Source organism: Taudactylus pleione, unplaced genomic scaffold (genome assembly GCF_031769625.1).
Source record: "Taudactylus pleione unplaced genomic scaffold, aTauple2 ptg000227l, whole genome shotgun sequence".
NCBI classification, from domain to species: domain Eukaryota; kingdom Metazoa; phylum Chordata; class Amphibia; order Anura; family Myobatrachidae; genus Taudactylus; species Taudactylus pleione.
Genome location: NW_028284629.1, coordinates 750,343 through 774,288, shown reverse-complemented (window position 1 = coordinate 774,288; position 23,946 = coordinate 750,343). Strand labels below are relative to the sequence as shown.

At 42.1% G+C, this 23,946-nt stretch overlaps 1 protein-coding gene across 11 annotated transcripts in view; it reads right to left on the bottom strand.

Annotated features, from left to right (window-relative positions):
- The window catches only part of MTA1 (metastasis associated 1), a 276,561-nt gene that overhangs the window by 132,540 nt on the left and 120,075 nt on the right, over positions 1–23,946 (bottom strand). For all 11 annotated transcript variants that reach the window (XR_015879326.1, XM_088479146.1, XM_088479148.1 and 8 more), the window contains exons 11-13: positions 15,649–15,707; positions 14,419–14,534; positions 7,756–7,907 (exon numbers count right to left, since the gene is read on the bottom strand). Coding sequence is in view for 10 of the 11 variants with exons in the window: in XM_088479146.1 (XP_088335272.1) it covers positions 7,756–7,907; positions 14,419–14,534; positions 15,649–15,707 (327 nt within the window). In the remaining variant the exon portion in view is untranslated. The remainder of the gene's footprint in view (positions 1–7,755; positions 7,908–14,418; positions 14,535–15,648; positions 15,708–23,946) is intronic.

The window sequence follows — 23,946 nt, the reverse complement described above, 5'->3', positions numbered from 1 at the left end:
AATTAGGTTTTTTAGGTCATTATTTAAATATATGAATTTAATCTGACTCAATTGAACAGCGCTCTCTGTTTGAGGTCTTTAGAGTCATTTTGTTTTTACATTGTGTTATATAAGGGCACAACACCCTTTTTTTGAGAGCAGTGTTATTGGAGTTTATACCGTCACCCAATAGATTAGCGCCCTTGGTTTTATTTTCCTAGACCTAACATCATAGTGTACTCTTTTCATTGCTTGACAAAACATTTTTACGAGACAGATAATCTTCTATCCAAAAACACACTTAATGCTGCTATTTGACTTTAATGGTTGAGGTTGCTAAACCTTTTTGAAATCCATCATGTAGGAACTGCAACACTTGTGTCATGTCAGCCTTCATAATATCAAATCTTGAACCTGTCCAGAGTGCAGAGGTTTTCCAGATTCTGTAATAGATATCTGAAGATACAATTTCTCATTAAAAAATAAAGAAAGTACGACCTGTTCAGACAGTCCTTTCTGTCTTAGCAGTTTCCTTTCAATTTCCACATCATCAAACGAAGGCTTGGATATTCGGATGGAACAATGGACCCTGATGCAACAACCCTGGTGTGATCGGTAGAATCCAAGGATCTTCTGCCACCATTCTCATCACCATTGGAAACCATACTTTCTTGACCAATAAGGAAGAACTGCTATCACCTTCACTTGATTTTCTCTGACCCTTTTTAGTACACGGGAGATCATTGGAAACGGTGGGAATACATAGCCCAGTTTGAAGTCCCATATTAGGGAGAAAGCATCTACCTGTTTTTGGCATGTGGTATCTGGAAAAGAAAATTGGTAGCTTGGCATTTTGAGGTGTTGCCATCAGAACTACTTGTGGGTGGCCAAACTTTGCGAATATAGTCAAATACTTGCGCATCCAATTCCCATTCTACCGGAAGTACCTGGTGTCTGCTAAGGAATTCTGCAACAACATTGTCTTTCCCTGGTACATGAAGAGCCGACAAGGAACTGAAGTGTTTTTCTGCCCATTCCAAAATTCTTGATACTTCTTCCATTAAAGGTTGGCTTCTGGTGCCACCTTGACAGTTCAGATAAGCCAATACCGATCTGTTGTCTGAAAAGAACTTTAAATGGTTTTCCTCTTAACTGACCTTGGAAACAATTTAATCGCATTCCAGACTGCCCTCATCTCTCTCTGGTTCGAGGATATAATATTTTCTTGAATATTCCCGACTCCCTGCTGACTTTGTTCCAGCAGCTGCATCCCCATCCTAATGAGCTGGCATCAGTGGTTAAGACTAAACCTGGAGTTTCTGATAATGGTGTTGTCCTGGAGTTTAGCGCTGTATTTGTCCACCAATATAGGGAATCCCTTGTTTCTTGATGTGTGCTTACTTGATAAAACAGAGGAAGTTTTTCTGTTGTACCGGAGCAGGTTCCACTGTAACCTTCTCATCCTCCATCTTCCCCAAGAAATTATGTGTCTATTGTGGAAGACATCATTCCCAGTAGACGTGATCCAAGGTATAATGGTATTGTGTCGCATACCTGAATTAAAGACTAAAATATTTTCGCATCTTTCTTCTGATAGTGCCATTACATATTTTAGGGTGTCTATCCGTACTCCAAGAAATTGTATTTGCTGACTTGGATTTAACAGTCTTTTCTCCCAGTTTATAATCCAACCATAACCTTGAAGGAAATTTATCGCTTTGTCTACTTGTCTTCAGTACTATTTCTTTTGAACTTCCAGCAATTAACAGATCATCTAGATACGCCCACCAGGACCTTTGTAAATGTTCTCGGGGAAGTTGCCAGTCCGAATGGAAGACCAGAAAAATTGTAGGTTTTCTCCTGACACAGAATCTCAGAAAATGTCAATGTCTCCTGTCCACTGGAACATGGAAATATGCATCCTTTAGATCTATTGACACCATGATATCTTCTCTTCCTATACCCATCAGGATGGATTTCAATGTTTCCATGGGGAATTTCTTCACTTTCACAAATTTATTCAGTTGTCTGAGATCCAGTATTGTTCTGAAACCCCCTGAAGGTTTTTCCATCAGAAATATTGGAGAATAGAAACCTTTCCTTTCTTCCAACCACAGAACACACACTATGGCTCCTGAACTGATAATTTTCTCTAAACTGTCTTCCAGAGCCCTGACTTCCAAAGCCACTACTGGAACTCTTGACTCCAAAAACTTGTACTTTTTTGGCATCTCTAAAAACTCTATTCAGTATCCCCGAGACACTACATCCAACACCCATTTGTCCTGGAAATTAATTTTCCACTTGTTGGAAAATTGTAGGAGTCTGCCCCCTACCAACACCTGTGTCAGGGACCCTGGATAGTCATTGTTCTCCTATTGAATATCTGCCACTGTATTGCCGCCCAGGAAAATAACTTCTTACTTCCTTAAACTGTTGTTTAGGAGATGGCGAATGATATCTGCTCCTTCTATCCTGAGGTAACTTTACAGATTTACCTGTAGTTGATTTAAGCATAATTCTTTGCAACTGATCACCAAAGAGCAGTGAACCTGCATAAAGGTAACAGAACTAGCCTATTTTTTCAATGTATATGCGCTGCCCAAGAAAGCAACCATAAGGCCCTTCTCGCCGTTCACTCCTGCAGACATATTATGCAGAAAATTCCAACACATCAAGTGATTCTTCACACAGATAATATATAGCTTACTCATTATAGACTGCTCTGTAAATACGGTCTGTGTTCATAACAAATGCCCAAAGTCTCAAAGTTCTAGAGACAGAGGCTATTGCGACAGCAGATTTCAATGACAGCAGTGGCACTCTGCAATTTCTTAAAGGAGCTTTCCATCCTTTTATCTATACTGTCTCTCAAAACAGCTCCATCTTCAAGAGGAATGGTAGTTTTAGACACAATTTCGGAGACTGCTGCATCAACCTTAGGCACCGCACACCAAGCTAAGAACTGTTCATCATTAATAGGAGACATGTGATCAATTCTCTTAACATTACCCAAACGTTTATCGACATTTTGCCATTCTTTACACAGGATTTCCTTCATAACTTTATGCACTGGAAAATCTCTTTTTTTTTTAGATCTGTCTTTAAACAGTAAATCCTGCACATCTTCCACATTCTCTTTAGAATTCATAGATTTATAAATATATATTTTTTCTTAACAGACTATCCACAAGATCCAAGTCAAATATTCCATCACTATCCTGTATTTCACCAGACTTCACTAGATATCCTGCATCTGTTGCTCAAGCATCAAATTTGCCGGAAAAGCATCACAGTCAATTCAAACTAGTTTGTGACCTAGACCTTTTAGATACTGGTGACTCCATAAACTCTTCATTAGTAACAAAGGATTTCTTCATCCAATCCATTAAATCCTGCAGATGTTTAGATTGATTATTAACCACTAGTGTAGCTACAGACCGAATCATTGCAAAACTTAGATTCCTCATCACCAGAGAAAGGTTAATCACAAGCAGGACAGATAGATGCAAGGTGCTTCTTTATACAAATCATCTTCTTGGCTCCTGAAGCTGGAGACACACTGCTGGATAGGTTAGCAACCTTCATATACACCCAAACCGTCATAAATATATTATCAGTGTCCTCTATGAGGACTTACCTTTTTTTGGGCACATACAGGCTTTTGGGGAGAAGGCTCGCTATCCATATTAGAGGACACAGGCTCATGAGCAGGATCACTCTAGGTCCAAGCAGTTTTCAGTTGAGGGCGAAGCAGCTCAATAATAAACCTAGTAGCAGACGCCATTTTAAGTCCACCAGCCGGCATCTGTGCCATGGTCCGCCACACAGAATCCTGGGAAACAATGGCGTCATAGGCACTTCCACCCGCATCCGGCCATTCCCCACAGCTGCTTGCCCTTACAATGAGCGGCACTTCAGTCCACTATACCCATGCCGTGGGTATGGAGAATGGGGGGTAAGGAGAGCAGGTAGCAGCAATATGTCAGCGTTGTAAGAGCCGCATGCATGGCAGAAGCCTGCATTATCAGTCGAGCACTCACCGAAGCACATATGATATATATCCACCTCTCCCCGGGGAGCCGCCCCCCTTTCAGATCACGGCTGCAAAGAGGCGCATTTACTGGGTATAAAGATGAGGTAAGTCCTAATAAAAATTAAACTTCCCTACACTGTATAGCTAGGAGACAGAAAAAAAGACTGAGGAAAGGGAGGAGTGAGACTATATACCCTAAAGGGGCAGTCCCAGGAGAAAAAAAAAATTGTCTAGTAATAGGAGGATGGGATGTAAACCCACGTGTAATGGCTGCCATGAAGTAGGAAGAGAAAACTAGTTCAACTGACGCATATTAGTTCTCGAAGTATGTCTGTTATAGAAACCCACTACAAATTCCTTTCTAGGACGTACAGAGGTCCTACTGTGTTACATACTAGGTTTCCTTCCTGTTCCTGATATGTGCTGGCATTGTGGGAGTCATCTCAGTTCCCATTCCATATTTGGTGAATGTATCCCAGGATTACCCAGGATTGGCAAGGGAAAACTTTGTGGTACTGATATTCCGACAGATTATAGATTTTTGCCTTTTCAATTTCAAATCCATCCCCATCTCTAAATAAGAAATTCTTGCCGAAACATCTGAACAACGCTTCCAAGGCGATGACTCAGATGCACTGGAAATCATTAATTTAGGAGTGCTTCCGCCGTTTTAATCTGTATATGGATATGGAGGACATTACTCTCTCAGCCCTCAGTAGATAATCTATTAAATCCGCCCAGTAGAACCAGGTGGAAATTCATTTGGAATATCAGGAATATCGCTAATTTATGACACCCACATAGGCATCCTTCCCCCTCCTTTCTACTTTTTATTTTGTTTCTGTCTACATGAAGACCATTCATATAGTGCTTCGACTGGTTATTAAGAAACGAAAAGCTATTAAAGTGTTTATTCAGTTAACCGCAAGACGGCTCGCCGCACTTCCTATAGCTCCGGAACATGTAACATTTTGCGAGCCCCATAGGAATGCATACAAAAAACCCACTAGTCCATGACGAGTCCTGCCCATGACGGAGGAGAGCGGAGTTTCCATAACTGTAGTTTCCATAAATTCACCCTCCTCTTGGGTAATTGAATTGACCCATGAGAAAGTAAAGATATAAGTAAACATTACAGGAGTTTATTAGAATAAAAAATATTAGTGATGATTGAGGAGGAGCAGAAGCCAACAGCAGAATCTCAATGAAGGACACTGCAGTCAGGCTCTTTTATACACATTTAGCCATAAATGGCCGATAACACAGAACAATTCACCTATAAATATTTACTTTAGGGTTAGCAGCCTGGTGTCAGAACGGAATTGGTATGATTCCCGGCAGCGGCAGCCCGACATCAGCAGAGTTCCGAGCAGCGGAAGGCCGACAGCACTGGAAATCCCGATCGTGGATAGGTGAGTATCTACTAACCTAACCCCCCTAACCCTCCTTAGGGGTGCCTAACCCTAACTTCCCCCCCAAGTGCCTAACCCTAAGTCCCCCCGGGGGTGCCTAACCCTAACCCTCCCGGGGGGGTGCCTAACCCTAAGTCCCCCCCGGGAGCCCTAAACCTAACCCTCCCCCCCGTGGCTGTCTGCTCGCGGCGCCCGGCATCACTACGATCGGGATGCTGGGCGCCGGTCTCCCGGCGTCGGGGAAATGCCGGGCGTCTACATCTAGACGCCCGGCATTTCACCCTTGCCGGGATATGACAGTCGGGAAGCCGGCTGCCGGTATTTAGGCAGTCGGCTTCCCGATTGCATACCCACAGAACACGGATTTTCTGGCATGTATTTTATTGCCAAAAAAAACAAAACCCTGTTGTGTGGCATTGCAACTTTTTTTTCTTGTTTTACAAATCCAACACTCAAACAATGTACTACTATATCCAACACACGCCATATATTTAGGAACCTCTTCATTCCACTTTTCCTGCAATTAAAATGTACTGTAATACACCTGTTACATCACAAACTAAACTTCTCTTGATATCTACCTACACTACCTAAAAGCATGGATAAAAAGGACATTCTGAAGTGATTACAGGTGCGTACACACGGTACGATATCTTTGAACGATTTATCGTTCAACGATAAATCGTTCAGTGTGTATGCAATGAACAACCAACGATGACCGCACTCACATGGATGATAACGATGTCTTTGGTCTTCCATACATGCAGGGCAACTGGGACGATGATATCTTCAAGAATTGCCTGTTCAGAGATGTGGCAGGATGACTTCAACGATAGATCTCTATCATAGATATCTTTTAGTGTGTACACAAGTATTGTTTGTCCTGCACTACAGAATGTTCAAGGGAAATCGTTCAGCGATATCGTTAGTTGTACAGATTGTCCTGTGTGTATGTACCTTTAGGGGCAGATGTACTAAGCTCTGGAAAGTGATAAAGTGGAGAGAGATAAAGCACCAATCAGCTCCTAACTGTTATGTTACAGGCTGTGTTTGCAAAATGACAGTTAGGAGCCGATTGGTTGGTCATTTCTCACTCTCCACTTTATCACTTTCCAGAGCTTAGTACATCTCACCCAAAGTGTGCCGATGGTCCATCATTTGTGTACACAAAGCTATATCCCCTTCTCACTTACTGTATATTGGGCTTGTCTGCCCAGCTATAGTGAAACCAAAACTGATTAAATCAGTTTTAGATGGAAAAACTTAAGAGCTCAAACGTACACCCTATATTCAAAACTTGCATATAATAAATCCTACATTTTGAATAGTCCTCCTGCAAAAGACCATCAACTAATGTGTACAGTGAGCTGCTTTATATAAAATATCAAAACACTCAAAAATGTATGCAAAGGTTTCAGGGGCTTCCCTTGAATAATCTTAGCAATAACTTACAGTGGAGGAGGAACACAAAGAAGGTATCAATTAAAAATGGAGACCCTAAATTCACCCTATTGCATAAGACAACTGCTTGCCTATTTTTTCATAATTACAAAATGGCATCTTTTGTTGAGTGAGCAAACCTCTTGTAGTATAGATGTTCCACACTTCTATGGAAAATGGGCTTCATCCACAAAACTAAGAATTATAATGGACTCCTAATGACATATTGAATGCCTTTTAGTATTGAATAGAGATGCAAGGATTAATCTGCATGATGGAATAAAAACATACACATGGCACGTGTCTAGAATCAATGCTTTTACAACCAAACCTTACCAAAATTCTTTGCTCTTTCTGAGCAATACGCATTGTCAAACCTATGTATAAATATGCGCAGACAAAGCATTTAAAAAAAATAATATAGGTATAGATAAAGATAAATATAGATAATTTACTTTCAAAATAAGAAATTAGCAATATACTGGGAGAAAAAACAATTCAATTTAAGGTGATGAGGCAAATGTGACAGCACTCGGTATTTGTTTTGTTGCAAGACTTTCACTAAAAAAGACATTTTAATTCCATCACAAAAATACAATGATCGTGCACAATGGATTTGCATGTGGCCTCTGAACTGGCTAAAATTTTCAGTTATAGCTTCAGTGTGCATTTACATAGTGGTTACATCAGGCTTATGAAAAACTATACTTAGAGTTTAAAGTCTATACTAATTAGCTGTAAATAAAAATGAAATTGTATCTATGAACCATTTTGGTGACTTCATACAGTCAAAGATGGTGACTGACAGTCATTCCATTATGTTTTGTAAGCACCTGCAAAATGCAGAAGCCAACTGTTTTATCAGCTGTAGTTTTACTGCAAACATACCATATTATTACGGTTTGGGCCCGGTCTCTCTCCATCCAGTCTGGTTGGCATCTTCAAACCACCATACTTTTTCCAATATGCCCAGCATGATGCACATAATCGGCACTGCATATTGGGAGGTCCCCAGGAATACCACTGGTAAGACTGTGTTGCTGTATAGACAATAATGCAGAATAAGACTCAGAAGTTTCAAAAATAATAATAAAAAAAAAAAAAAGTTATTCAAACTTTTAAACTTCAATTAAAAGACAAATTGCAAATAAACAAAAGCCTCAAGAAATTACCACTTTATGATTATAAATGGATAATGCTGATGCACGTAAAGGTGAAGTTATGCAGAGAATAATGAAGTGGAATTATGAGTAAACTACGTGATATGACGGATTTAGAATGTGGAACGACTGTTGCCGCCAGGGCCGGCTCGAGGCATGTTCGACCAGTGCGGTCGAACAGGGGCGTCACCCCATAGAGGGCGTACCCCTCCCAACCACCCGATTTTCAACCCGCGGGCCGAAGTGTCCCGTCGGTGGTCGTGAGGTTGGGCACCCCCAACGCCGTAGCTATGCCGGTCCCGGAGTAGAGGAATGGATGCCCAGCAACTGAAGGAGTGCTGGGCTAGCCCCCAGCCTGATGTTAAATGGTAGGTGTGCCTTATGGGCACGACCCCAGTTAGCGCCATTTAGGGGTCGTGGCCTATGGAAATTAAACCACACCCCCTTTTTGGAAGGTAAAGGGTCACCAGAGTCCCTCTCTGCACAGGGAGCGTCTCCTCCTCGAGAAGGCCTTGGTTGCAGCTCGAAACAATGGTACGTGCCCCAAAAAAACAGCCGCACTGGTGAATTGTTCAAGGGCTGCAGTTGTTAAAGTGTACGCAGAGTGGACCAGCATACAAAAAAACTGGGTCTGAGAGCAAGGCCTGCGGCCGTCAATGCCACAGGCTGCTGGAGCAGAATGGAGAGTGTGCAGACTTGTTCAGTCCCAGAGACTAGCCACAGTGCATCAAGTTACGGATAATACGAATCAAGGACTAATTCACGTGACCACTCAATGAGCACTATGTTGCTTATTACATCATATTAGCTACAGAAGAAGAAGGCCTGTTCTTACGCCACGGCAATCTGCTGCAAACAGGGTAAAACATTTCCAGTTTGCTTAAGAACACAGGAATTGGACAATAAATGATTGGATACGGATCATGTGGTCTGAGGAGTCACATTTCAATTATACCATGTAGATGGTAGGGTGAGAATATGGAAATAACAGCAAGAAAGCATGGATATGTCTTGCATCATCACAACTGTTCAGGTTGGCGGAGGCAACATTATGGAGATGCACTTCATCGTATTTGGGCTTATATGTCCCACAAAACATACTGACAGTTAGTACAACTAAGAATTCAAGTTGTACGAAGGGCAAACTGTGGGTCAGATTCAGACCCGCTGGCAAGCGCACAGCGCTCGCAAACAGGTTGATGGTCCCCCACTGCGCATGCGCCGCCTCTGGCGGGCACATGCGCGAGACCCAGCAGCTCCGTCGCTATGGGTCTCGCTACAAGACGGGGCGGCTGTTGATTGACAGCTCGCCCCGTTTTGTAGGCGGGGAGGCTGCACAAACGCAGGCGTTCCCTTAGGAACGCCTGGCGTTTGTCGGCGGCCCTACAGACATCACTAGTGATGTCAGTAGTGGACTTCCTGCTCTATTAGAGCAGGAAGTCCACTCGGGCTTGCGGGAGCAGAGACCCTACCACAGGGTCTCGTCGCAAGCCCGATGGTCGTGATAATCGCAACTGGCTCCAGGCCGCTCGCACAAGCTGTGCGTGGTCACCCACAGCTTTGCGAGCGGGCTGGTTAAAAAAAACAAAAAAAAACCCCACGCCGATTCAGAGCGAGCGGCTCTGAATCAGGCCCTGTGTCTCAACAAAACACTAACCCTATTGGTCAAAATAATTTTGGCACTCAGCGTATGTGTGATAGGAATACATTTTTCCAGGAAATGGGAATACAATGTTCTTGCATAACTGACAGACAGAAAAACTGTTTCTGGGCCAGGCGCCTTCCACAGTAAGCCTCAACATTGAGGTCCACTGATAAATATAGTCCTAACGGCGGCACTCCGGGAATAAATGGATACAACAAACAGCTTGTGCTGGCAGCGTTTCAGCACCTTTAACAGCGCTTTTGTCAAGGGTATAACTCAGCCAAAGGAGTGGGCTCTCTCACAATTTTGCCTAAGAACACAGCCATGAATAAAGAATGGTACCAAAACATCCTCCAAGAGCAACACTTTGAACTATCCAAGAACAATTTGGTGACTAACGATGCCTTTTCCAGAATGATAGTTACTACTTTTGCCTTATGGCAAGGTGCTCCAAGTGGCTCAGGGAACAAAAACATAGTAATTTTAGCTCATGGCCAGGAAACTCCCCAGACCTTAATCCCATTAAGAACTTGTGGTAAATCCTCAGGAGGTGGGTGGAAAAACAAAAACTCACGAAATCTGACAAACTCCAAGCATTGCTTAGGCAAGAATGGGCGGCCATCAGTCAGTATGTGGCCCAGAATTTGATTGACAGCATTCCAGGGCGAACTGCAGAGGTTTTGAAAAAGGGTCAACACTGCAAAATATTGACTCTTTGCATAAACTTAATGTAATTGTCAATAAAAGCCTTTGACACTTATGAAATGCTTGTAATTTTACTTCAGTATATATCATAGTAACATCTGACAAAAAGGTCTAAAAACACTGAAGAAGCAAAACTTTGTGAAAATCAATACTTGTGTCATTCTTAAAACTTTTGGCCATGGCTGTACATGCTCCAATTTATTAGCCAACTGTGTGCCTGAAGGACCTGAACAGTCAAGATGAGATATTACTGAAGGGTGACAGGTGATCAAGCCCAATGAGGAGATTGTCCAGGTATGGGATGATCTGTCTAGCTTTTTGTACAAGGAAAAGATTGGTGTAGAAACCAGTCCCTTTTTGAGTAAGTGGAACTGGGTGATGAGATTGGAGGCCAGAAGGGTCCTGATTGACTCCTGAAAGGCTCTTCCTTTGAAGAGGTAGACAGGAAGACCCATCGTGAAGAACTGGCCTGATGTGGCCTCCTGGAAGTCCAAAGCAACCTAAAATACTATGCTTCACACCCAGGAGTCGTATATTGTCCACAGTAATGCCTCAGGGAAAAGCAGAAGACTGCCTCCCTCGTGAGCATCCCCCAGGTGGAAGGCCACCCCATCATGCCGTCTGTTTATCCACAGGTTTTTAAACTATCCAGCGACCTGTTCAAGTTGTTCTGCCCTGGACTTACTGGATGAGGAACCCTGGCTCCTCGAGAAAGGGATGAATTCTCAGCTTGCCTTGAGGATGAAAGGAACAAAGGAAAGAAGATCTGGGTGTAGGTGCCGAAGAGGGTACGAAGACTGAGTTCGAGACCACCACAGTTGCAATGAATTTATCCAATTCGGGTACAAACAGAACTTCGCCATTAAACGGAAGGGATTCCACGGTGTTCTTGGATTCAGAGATTGAGCACCAGGAACAGAGCTAGATAGCTCTCCTGGCAGCTACCGCATAGGCCGAATAGCTGCCTCCCCTAGATAAGAAGTTGCTTCCCGAATATTGTTGACTACTGACAACAAGTGTGAGATGATCACCAGACCAAAGTCACTCATCCAGGGAATCTGCCCACTTCTCTAAGGCTTACGTAACCCAAGCCGAGGACTAACGATAGCCCTGCACCAGCAGTGGAAAATATACATTTTAGGAAAACCTCAATTTTACTGTTTGTGGAGTCCTTAAGAGAGGTCACATTTGGAAGAGGGAATGTGGTGGCCTTAGCCAGCCTTGCTATAGTGGTAGCTCCCATTTTGTCTGGTCAGAGGAAGGGAGGGGATAGAAAGTCATTATATGCTTGGAGGCCTGGAAATGTCTATTTGGGAGAGTCCATGGTTCAGCAAAAGGTTCTCTCGGTGTGTGGAGAAAGGCAAAGTATCAGTCTCCTTCTTGCATTTGAAGAAGGCAGCCTCCTGAGAACGAGCACCATCTAAGTAAAGTGGACTTGACTGTGGCATTTAAAGCCTCCACATTTATTGGACTAGGTTGTTCATCACCCTTTCATGTCTGAAGATTGTGGAAAGTCTTCTTCTGTCAGAGAGGAGACCTCGGAATCTGATTCATACCCTGACTGCAGAGGGTAGTCATAGGATGGGCAATTTACACTGATACCGTCCCTCACCAATATTAGAGGAACCCAGAATATTGTTATCCAATGACTACTGATTCTATATCCTAATATTTTATCACATCTCCAGATATTTTATTGTTTTAGTGTGGCTATGGATAGATGGTGCTACCCAGATGCTATAAGTCTTAGGCCAAATAATTTTAAAGAAGAAGAAAAAAAGAAAGCATCTAGTAGGGTGCACTCTGAACCAATAAATTTATTAAAACTTATACTTTTATTGTTAGCTATTAAAATATTGTATAAATGTCAAAATGTTGGTGAAGTATTAAAATATATAGATGTGTAGCAGTAAAGAAATACAGGGGTATTCAACATGGGAGCGATAACATAGTTTTTGCGTTAATATCGCAATTATGACGTCATTATCGCAGGTTTTAGTTTTACACCCTATTCAATTTCAAAGACTTTTTGCAGTTTTGACAAGTCTTTGATAAAAAACGGTGATAAGTTTTCACCATTGAAGAGGTGTCGAAAAAAAGTGCAGAATTGGGGTTTAGGGGTGCAGGCTTAAAAAAAAAAATAGCCTGCACCCCTGAGAATGACATTTAAAAAAGAACTGTGTCAAAAAAAGTAAAAAAAAATAAAAAAAATAGGGACACCCCAAAAAATTTACTTAAAAATTAGGGTGCAAAAAAAAAAAAAAAAAAAAAAAAAATGGGGAAAAATTGTTAAACAATAGGGAAATAGGTTCAGGGCTATTCTGCAAGTATGCGGCAGGTGTTTTGAAGAATAGAATTATAGCGGCAGGTGCACAAATGCAGAATTTTAAAAAACTTACTTTAGGGACATCAAAATATGCTAGTACCCATTTTCATGTACCCCAAATTTGATGGGACCACTTAAAAACCCGAAAAAAATAACCTAAGTGCTCTTCTGCATCACTTCTTCAATGTCGGGAAAAAAACACCTGCTGCGGCTATTTAAATCCCCGACTTTCAATTAAAGGCTAAAACGGGGGTACCCATAGTGTTCCCCCATGTTTTTACAACTTTAGGGGGGTCTTACAATTATTTTAAGGAAAAATTCGTAACTTTACGCAAACCCAACTTCGGAGTTTCCAGTTTTCGTTAATTTTATATTGAATACGGGGATAAGTGGGAGCGCGCACCAGACTTAATGCAGGAAAAAACTCCGATATGAAACGTTAACTTCAACAGTGAAGTTAACGTTTCATATTGAATACCCCTCATAGTGTATTAAAATAATTCTTAAACTTTTACGACTGCCGTCTCAATACTATGAACCGGTTTACCTCCTTCAATAGAACATATTGCTTATATTATGTAGTTGAGGCTGTGTTGATATTGATTATCAGACTAACTGAAATTATACAAATCACTAAATATATTGTTTGCATATATTGTATCCATACAGTGTACTTTTCTTTATTTATAATAGCTAAAGCCAGATATATTATGTACAGACATTATATCCACAACATGATTTTGAACTAGTGAACAGGCTAATATATATATATATACACACACACACACATATATATATACACACACATATATATATATATATATATATATATATATATATATATATATATATATATATATATGTGTGTGTGTGTGTGTGTATATGTATGTATATATATATATATATATATATATATATATATATATATTACATACACACACACATTATATACACACACACAGTTCCACTCTCTGCACGATCACCACTGACATGAGTCAAAATTACCGTTTTAACGGCTTCTTCATTGCAAATGTGTCCCTGATGTAGGAGCGGCCCTCTCTTCTGCAAACTACAGTATGGTTTATTCCATGTGCATAACATCTTGGTACCAGCCAAGCACTGCCGAACATGTATGCGCTATATAAATAAAAATACCAGCCTTGTGCGTGGAGATGGTATGTGGCCTGCCATTGTGAAGGGCTGGCCTCATTGGGTAGCTCCAGCACAGTCCATAAAGTGTGCTATGCAATAAAAGCTTGCATCTGGCCAGTGTAGAAAACATAGGTTGGACTAGAACTGTGGGATTTTTGATGGAGTTTGGCTTCAGTTAGGAATTGCTCTTTTTTGTGGAAGTAGTGAAGGCTCACCAGGACACCCCTTCATGCTTTGCCTCAATATGGTGGCATAAAACTGTATGCATTATCAATCAACCTGAGGTTTGAGCCAGTAAGGACCAGAACAGTTCTGTTACACAGGCTGGAAAAGCTGCTGCTTAGACTTATTTCAATTATGGGATACAGATGAAAATAGACTTACACACTACCTCTGGTAAATCACTAATTAAGTTATATAGCATAGTACTAGAACTTTGTAACCCTTTCCAAAGCAATACTATAGATCATAGTTTCATTTATCTATCTATCTATCCACACCCGCTAATCTAAGCAGTAAGCAGTTCTTAGTCAGTGTATGAAATGAAGATAGAAGAGACTCACTGTAGCAGCTCTCACAGGCACGGCCTGCACTTGTGTTCTGGCTTTGAACCACTGTTCCATTTACCACTGCAGGTTTGATGCTATTTGCACTTATCTGATTAGGGTTTGGTTTGTTACTAGAAAATAAAATATAAAGAGAATAGTGAGTTAGAGATTCTCTTGCTGCTGCCACTTTATGGAAGAAATGCTACAGTAAGCTAATGTCATTTCCAAATATCCCTCCTTTGTTATGTGAACAACCATTATCTCGGCAATAATAGCTGCATAGACAAGTTCTTAGCAGCGTTACCTTAAATATCAATAATAAATGGAGAAAAATAATAAATGAATGCTGGAGAAAAAAACAAAAAAAAACAAACAGTATTTCAATAATGTTATAGAAGTTTGACAAAAAAAAAAAAAGTCTGCTATGAAAGCATGCAACATCGCTGCGAGTACGGGTACATACGTTGTCATCCCCCACCCCCATTTAATATATCTAGTATATGAAGTAATAAAAAAAGTTGCATAGATTTAGAATGGTTGCAGTAATTTCCTAGTACAGGTTATACGAAGCATTTTTTTTTTTAAATATATGTTGTTGGCTTCTGCATGAAAGTTACAGGCATGCAGCAGATTGTTGTATGTTCAGTTTGATCTATAATAGAGTAACACAGGCAACAGCCCTGACTGACTGAATGGGGTAAGCAAGGCCATATACATAGGAGCATCTGGGTGATACCTGGTGGAATGGTCAAACGCCACATCACAGGAAAGGAAGAATCATTTACTCCTAACCGATTACACTAAGCTTTGTGTTTTGGGTCCTTCTACAGTTAGGATATAAGATTATTACTGGCATTATTATTACTCTGTAAGGCTGCCCAGTGTAGATGGAGAATGATGGTATGCCAATCAGCCAATAGATGAGCCCACTGACAATCTTGGAACAATAAATAAAAAAAATAAAAAAAGGCTACTGATGAAAGCTAGTAACATTTAAATAATGTAATGCGAGAACCTTACTGAATTATTATTTTGGGTGGTTTTGGGAACATTCTTGTTGCAAATAAAAAGGTCACTGCTGATGTGGTTAGCGATAATACTGTTAAAAGGCAAATTATCCCATTATACACAATTTTGCTCATATATCGCACAAAGTGATCATATGTATAGCAGCCCCACTGGGTACAAATAAGCAACAACATATGATATTACAGTGCCTTGTCATATACATTGTAAAATACTTACTAGTTGGGAATATATACTTGTTTTAATTTGCTCTCTGCTTCGGCTGCTTTCAATCGTTTCTTTAAAATAAATGAGGAAAGATGGGTTTGATTACTGAATTATCAACAAACAACCTAAAAAAGTTCCAAAACACATTACAGTCATAACTATTTCTCCACTCTATGGGCGATTCACAGTTGCACAGGTAAGAGTGCATGGAACCAAATCCGGACCTGTGCTTGTATGCAGAGTTCTATGTATCTAAGCGACCACACCACCCCTCTCTGTACACTTTGTGTAATAGCCAATATCTTTATCAGGCCACACTCAACAATCCTATACCCGATGGAAGAGACGCATTCAAACTTCTATGTACATCATGTTGAAGCTGGATAATTGGCTGAGACAAGCTCAGCTTAAAATTAGATTGAAACGACGCCATCTTGCGACTGGCCGCAAGACACCATCTTGAAAATGAGATCTGCAAGACGCCATTTTGCGAATGGCCGCTCAGCGCCATTTTAGCTAAACTCACACTTAAGTACATATGGCGATGCTATTAGCATCAAGCGATCGCATATTTTACCATACCAAATACACACAGTTGCGCTGTTAACATTAGCGAATGCATAATACACTGCATGCGAACGCTGTTTATTAGCTTCATGTGTACGCATCTGCCCCAAGTTAACCAGCGTCTTTTCCCAAACCCCTAAGACTCACACACTGCACATTCACGTAAAAGGTTCCGTAGTTTAAAGGTATAACATTCAAGTTTTAGTCATTTATTACAAAAGCTGTGAAATAAAGGCTATTTGGTATCTAAGGTTTAATACATGATAAGTAAGCAGTGTTTGGTGTTATACTGATCTGCACTTTCTCAACAGCTTCCCGGTATCATCGGTGTGAAGATCGCAACATGCATTCTCAACTTAGGGACCATAGAAAGTTAAAGCACCAAAATGTACTTTGTAAAGCCAACAGCCTAGATTTGCATGAGGCGGGAAAATGGAGATAACCAGCTGTCGGAGGCTGGTCTGTGTCCATTTGAATCAACCTGTTAAATGCCCTGTAACAGAAGCAACGTGACGGGGAACCAATGGGATCGCAACAAACCTCTCTATTGTGTAGTCTATTTCTGTGGGGGTATAAATATGTGTGTTCTGACCCCAGTCTTCATGCTGATGCTGTTGATGGAGGTTTCTTGCTGATGCCGGAATCTGGTCCCAGAGCGTGTGCGTATGTACAACTTTGTCTTGGGTCTGTATAATTTCTTTGCGCTAAATTGTACTTCGATCACAGCGTGTAACTAACTGTACTTTGCTTGAAATACTACTTTGTGCTTTGGAAACACATGTTCAAGGTCTAAGGTCTTTATTTTACTGTATGACTGCGTACGCAAATAGCGTCAATTTAAGAAGGTATAGGCAGGTTTTTAGAAGGTACAGGCAGGAGCGTATAGAGGTTTTAAGTCAGTATCCTTAGTTGGGGGCTTGTAGAGTGAGGTCGCTTACCTATTCACACGATAAACATACGGTTATCGATATCTCACCAAAGGTTGGATAGTGGCCACACGCAGTTTACCTGCAACCACTCGCTACCCGTCATCGTGTGAGTCCGGGTATGCTGACTAGAATCCAGGGACAAGAAAGGAAAAAGTTTGTTTTCCTTTGTTGATAGAATTTCACGCTAAAAAGGGTGCCGCAGTATTGCGCACACGGCTGAGTCGCATTTTTGCGCACGTAATAGAGACGCACTTTTGCGTACGCAGCTAACGTTAAGTCATACGGTTGTCGACTAGTCGCACAATAGCGTATACGTACTTCCGGTTGTGCTGCCACGTGTTTAAACAAAACCGTTAAGGGTACATTATCAATTGTTGCCAATAACTGGGTTAAAGTGTATTTTTCTGCGCAGAAAAAAAAAGTGTGTAACTGAGTACTAGTTTAGGGTGCAACACGGGACCTAAATGTTAAGGGTATCGTAGGACCCTTAAGTGCTAGGCGCAGGAAGTTGGCCTAGTGACTCGGTAGCAGCTTACCGTTTAGTTTACACAAGGCAGGTGTATGGGTGGTTATTTTTGGTAGGGTTCGGCTCCCAGCGTGATTATAGTGTTCAGTAATCAATCTGTTAGGCTTATTTAAACACTATAATTGAACCGCATAATTTTGGTTAGATTATGATTGTGAACTGGTGAGAGGGTGGACGAAATCAACTGGAAAACAAAGGGTACTTTCCTGCCCTCTAGCGGTTGAAACGTAGTCAAAAAGATTTCTGCGTGGGAGCAGCTTTTCTCCCATAGGTGAGTGGAGGCGTCTAGAGGTCCTCCATAGGGTTCGTGGATACACCCTTTTTCAAAGGCGTCCGCAGGTAAGTGAAAGTATCTTGATTGCCTTTCACCAGTTTACATTTTTATTGAAAACATAGGAGTTGTCCCAAGATGGGAGCCACGCAAACAATGTTAGACAATGATGTGCTGCTAATGGAAGCACCGCTTGGATCGGCCCGCGTATTATGCATACTAAGTACGGTGCTTATGCAATAAGGTATTGTGACGTATGGTTTAAGATAACGATGAAGAGTGTTAGGCAGTTTCCCAGAATTGGTAGTTTTGATAAAGATGTATTGAGTAATGTCCGGGATCTCATCAGTCTGATGCGTTCGAGTGAAAAAGGTAAAACATAATGAATGTTTAAAATTGTGGCAGCATGAAGGGGATGCGTGGCTTAAAAATGTGCAAGTGACGCAAACTAGTGTTGCGAACGCATTGCCAGAAAATACACCCGCGGTGCTAAATTGCAATGCGTGCGAACCGCAAAACGGTGCGCTCGTGCGGCAAGGTAGTGTTTCGGAAGGTATTGCCAGTAGTTCACGCGCACCACCACCTTATGTGGATGGGGGTGCAGGTACAGTTATTGAAAAAACTCAAAAATGTAACAAGCAATTTGTACCCTCTCAAGTAACCATAAAGAAAATGTTTATGATGTGGATAATGAGCCTATTGTCGTCATGTCTGCCATTTCCCATGCTGTACACATGTTAGATGCTGCACCACAACAAGCACAAGTGGTGCCACCATCTCCATCAGTAACAGCACGGGAAGTGTTTACATCCTCTGCACCCATAGAGGAAGTTGTTAATACTAGACGTTGCAGCAACAGACTAAACCCCCATCCAGGTAATAAGGTCAAAAGGTAGTAATGCTGCCGGTCTGCATCCCATCCGGACAATCGCTGTTCCGAATGGGAATGCGGATGCGAACGGAGTAGTGCCCACAAGGGATGTGGTAATGCATTGTCCTTGGACAAGAGCAGAGCTAAATGCCATCATGAATGATTTCCCCGATCCCAAAAAGGAACTAGCCAAATGTCAAAGATTTTTGAGAAATTTGGGTAGTTCGCACGAGCCAACCAATAAAGATTGGAGAGTGGTGTTAAGGGCTTGTCTTCCACGCAATACCGACGTGACAAAATTGATCACGGATTGTGTATTGGATGGTGACGTTCCCTTAACAGACCAAGTAAACCAAGGTAACATTTCCCGCATTGTAACTCAATAGGGTATATATTTTCCAGTAGTAGTTAACTGGAACAAAATTTTCACTATAAAACAAAAAGAGTGAATCAGCAGAAGATTATTGCGACCGGGCTCTGCAGGCTATCACCCAGTACACTGGGTTAGAAGATATTAAGGATAGCACTCACCACAGGGGAATGATAGTCACGGTACTCATGGATGGCCTTAAAGAGAACCTAAAAACCCGGGTTCAGACCTCACAGCCTGGCTAGAGGGGAGTCACAATAGATACCTTCATAGAATCTGCCATAGAACATGATAAAAACATCTCAAAGAAGAGAGACTCAGACCGAGAAACTAATGGCTGTCAGTATTCAAGCTCTAGAAGGAATGACGGTAATATCACAGCCCACACACACACACCTGCACCTGAACAGTTACACGCCCTCACTAATCCCACACCACAGCAAACACAGCCCTATCCCACTTATCCAACACAACCACAAGTCCCATACTACCCACAAACTTCATATCTCTCACAATACCCTTTCCCATACCCACCACCTCTCCCTCCTGCTCAACCCACACAACAATCTTTTCATTCACCCCTCCCACGAATTTGTTTTAATTGTAACCAGCCAGGGCATTTAAGTAGAAACTGTATGGTAAAAAGGGTATGAACTCCTAACCAGGGAAAACCTGGATATCCCCATAAAGGAGATGTACAGAGACCAGCAAACATCAACAGGCACCAGCTCCAATTGTGGCAGCTAATGCTTTATTGGAGAGTGGGAGCCAGCGCTAGGGGTCAGGTCATACCTGTAGTCTACAGATAGTCAGGTTAACGAGAGGTACTAGGGAAGAGCCACTCATGATGGTTGATGTAGCTGGTACTAATTATCCTTTTCTTGTAGACACAGGGGCGACCAGGTCAGTGATAAAATCTCCCGTTAATTTACAGGTAACCAATGAGACCGTACCAGCAATGGGCGTAACGGGTAAAGTGCAGCATTATCCTTTAACAATATCCACGGAGGTTACTATAGGGCCGCTGCATACCAGGCATTCTTTCCTTCTGGCTGCAGCGGCTCCTCCTAACTTACTGGGGAGAGATTTGTTATGCAAGATGGGATGTGTCATATTGTACCCCTGATGGTGTATTTTCAGATATCCCAGAGAGAGTTGCACACGAGGTGAGGGATATGTTGGAGACTCCCCAAAGGATAATGTATCACTCTACCAGTTTAAATGAAAATCCATCTCAGGTAGATCACATGCTATCCCAAATTCCAGATTCACTTTGGACCAAGGATGGACAGGACACTGAATTAATGGCAAACATAAGCCCCGTAATGGTAAATTTAAAAGGCGGTAGGCAAGCTCCAAAAATTCCACAGTACCCACTAAAACAGGAGGTAGAATTAGGGGTTTATCCAATAATTGAGCGATTACTACAACAGGGAATTTTAGTTCGTACAGCTAGTGTAGCCAACAGTCTCATCTTTCCGGTGAAGAAGAGTAGTGGGAGGGGTTATAGGCTGGTACAAGACCTTAGAGGTGTTAAGGTAGTAGAGAGCCAATTTCCCGTAGTGCCAAATCCAGCTGTCATTCTTATGCAGATCCCACCAAATGCAACCCTTTTCACTGTCATTGACCTCTGTTCTACTTTCTTCTCTGTGCCTCTTCATCCTGACTGTCAGTACCTATTCGCTTTCACATACAGGGGTGTACAATACACATGGACACGATTGCCCCAAGGTTTCATAGACCGACCCAGTATCTTCTCCCAGGCCCTGCAAAACTGTTTACAATCTTTTCAACCTGCCAATGGGTCTGTTCTAATTCAATATGTGGACGATTTATTGCTATGTTCTGATTCGTTTATGTCATGTTTAAATGATACTAAACTTTTGTTGCTTCACCTCTCGCACACAGGACACAAGGTTGCTAAGGACAAACTACAGCCGTGCCAATCCAGAGTAAAATATTTGGGACACTGCCCAACTCAGGGGTTACGACATCTCACAAATGACAGAATCCAGGCCATACAGAACATGACGCTGCCGCAGAACCAACAGCAAATTCGTACCTTCCTGGGAATGTGTGGATACTGTAGAATGTGGATCCCACGTTTTTCTATTTTGGCCTTGCCTTTACAGGACTTAGTCACTTCCTCAAAGCCCAATCGTGTCATACACACAGGAATCAGAGCAGGCTTTCCTTAATCTTAAGGATAGTCTGACAAAAGCACCTGCATTGGGAATACCTGATTATGAAAAACATTTTGATTTGTATTGTACGGAAGCCAATGGTTGTGCTGCAGGTGTCCTCACACAAAAACATGGTGATGCCAGTAGGCCCGTAGCATACTACAGTGCCCAATTGGACACTGTGGTAAGATCACTCCCAACATGTTTAAGAAGTGTGGCAGCAACGGCTCTATTGGCGAGTAAAAGTGAGGACGTAGTATTGGGCCATGATATGATTGTCTATACTCCCCACGCTGTATCTGCTCTGCTGAACTCTGCCCAAACCAGACATGTCTCTTCAGCTAGGTTCACCAAATGGGAACTAGCTCTAATTGCACCTGCAAACATCACTGTTAAACGATGTAATACGCTGAATCCAGCAACGTATTTACCATATGTACAACATGAAGTACAAAGGGTGGAAGGAGACGAGTTGCTGGCGGGAAGTGAGTACAGCGGACATGATACACACGATTGTATGGAATATCTGAATCAGACCTTTACTGCTAGACCTGACATACGTGAAACACCTTTAGAGAATGTGGATGTGACATTTTACACGGACGGAAGTTGTCATAGACAAACAGACACAGGTGAATTATGTACAGGTTATGCTGTTGTAAATGACACAGACATCCTAGAAGCTGAACCCCTTGGTCCTCCTCACTCAGCCCAGGTGGCAGAGTTAGTAGCACTAAGAAGAGCGTGTGAACTGGCAGCAGGCAAGTCTGCTAACATTTACACTGACTCTAGGTATGCGTTCGGAGTGGTGCACGATTTCGGAGCTCTATGGCGTCTCAGAAATTTTATGACAGCAGCAGGCACACCAGTTGCACATTCCAAACATATAAAACAATTACTAAAAGCAATCCAACTGCCCAAAACGGTGGCAGTAATTAAGTGTAAAGCCCATACATGTGAGGGTGATCCGGTGTCACTTGCCCAGAGCAGATGAAGCTGCAAAATGGGCAGCAGGGTTAAAAATGAACATAACAGAACAAATTATGTCTTTTCAAACAATTGATATGTTGAAATTAATTGAGATGCAAAATTTGTGTTCAATCCAGGAAAAGTCAGTTTGGAAGTCCAAGGGATGTGGGCAAGAGTCCACCGGGCTCTGGAGGGATGGTCAAGGTAAGCCAGTAGCCCACCAAGGCATATTACCGCAGCCTGGCTGAGGCAGCACACGGTCTGACTCATCTGGGAAAGCAAGGTATGTGTAAATTGGTGTGCACCGGGTTTTTCTTCACAAGCAGAAAAGAGAGCAATGTCCTGTCTGACCTGCTTGAGGAAGAACATAGGGAAAGCATTCCCTACCGAACCATCCCACATTCCACCGACTGACGGACCTTTCCAGGTGATACAAATTGATTTCATCCAATTACCACCCTGCAGTAATCTCAAATATGTATTAGTGTGCACTGACTTATTTGCAACTGGGTTGAGGCCTACCCAGCAGCCACTAACACTGCTGCCTTTACTGCCAAGAAAATAGTACAGGAGTTTGTATGCAGATACGGTATCCCTAAAATTATTGAGTGTGACAGGGGTACTCATTTCACAGGTGATGTTTTTCAAAATAATTTGTAAACTGATGGGTATTAATAGTCGACTTCACACCCCCTACCGACTGCAGGCCAGCGCCAAGGTAGAGAGGATGACCGGGACTATTAAAAATAAGTTAAGTAAAATCATGGCAGAGACTGGACTAGGATGGCCAGAAGCATTACCATTGGTCCTACATAGTATAAGGACCACTCCTAGACCCCCTCTAAATCTGTCCCCCTTTGAAACACTGTTTGGTACACAACCTCATTTGGTTATAAGTCCACAGGAAGACTTGAAGGGTAACAACGAGGTAACTGTAAGGTATCTTAGATCAATGAGTAAACAGTTAAAACAGCAACAGCAGAAACTGAAATTGTTGTCCCATGATATGCTTGAAACTAAGTGTCATGATGTTGAACCTAGAGAATGTGTTATGATCAGAAATTTCTTGCATTCAGGTTGTTTGACTGATCGGTGGGAAGGCCCGTACCAGGTGTTACTGACAAGTACCACATCCTTGAAGGTGGCTGAGAGAGATACCGGATTCTATTCCACTCACTGCAAAAAGGTCAACCAACCGGTGGAGAAACAAGGTGGAGATAAAGCTGATAACGTGGATCTGTCGATCGCGAGCTTGTTCCGGGAGGATTGAAAGGTTGTAGTGAGATACCTGAACTAAAAGAAATTTGCAGGTCTTTGTTGTGGCAATGGACTGGCCTGCTGTGTTCATTTTCATATTCTCTTCCAGAGTTTTCACCATTCTGGTTGGTTCGGGAATGTCCGGTTTCTGTGACGGGGGACCGATAGAGGAGATGATAGCTGATGGCAGTGCTGATGGAGTGGAGTCAGGAGGAGTGCTATGCCAATCAGGGGAGTGTCTGACCAATCTTAGTACTATTATTGTTAAGAGAGCTGTTATTCCGGATACTCGGGGACGGTGTGGCGGTTTATCGTCTGAAGATTCCTGTATTTGTGAGCTTTGTGGGTCCCTAGTTGATGAGAACTG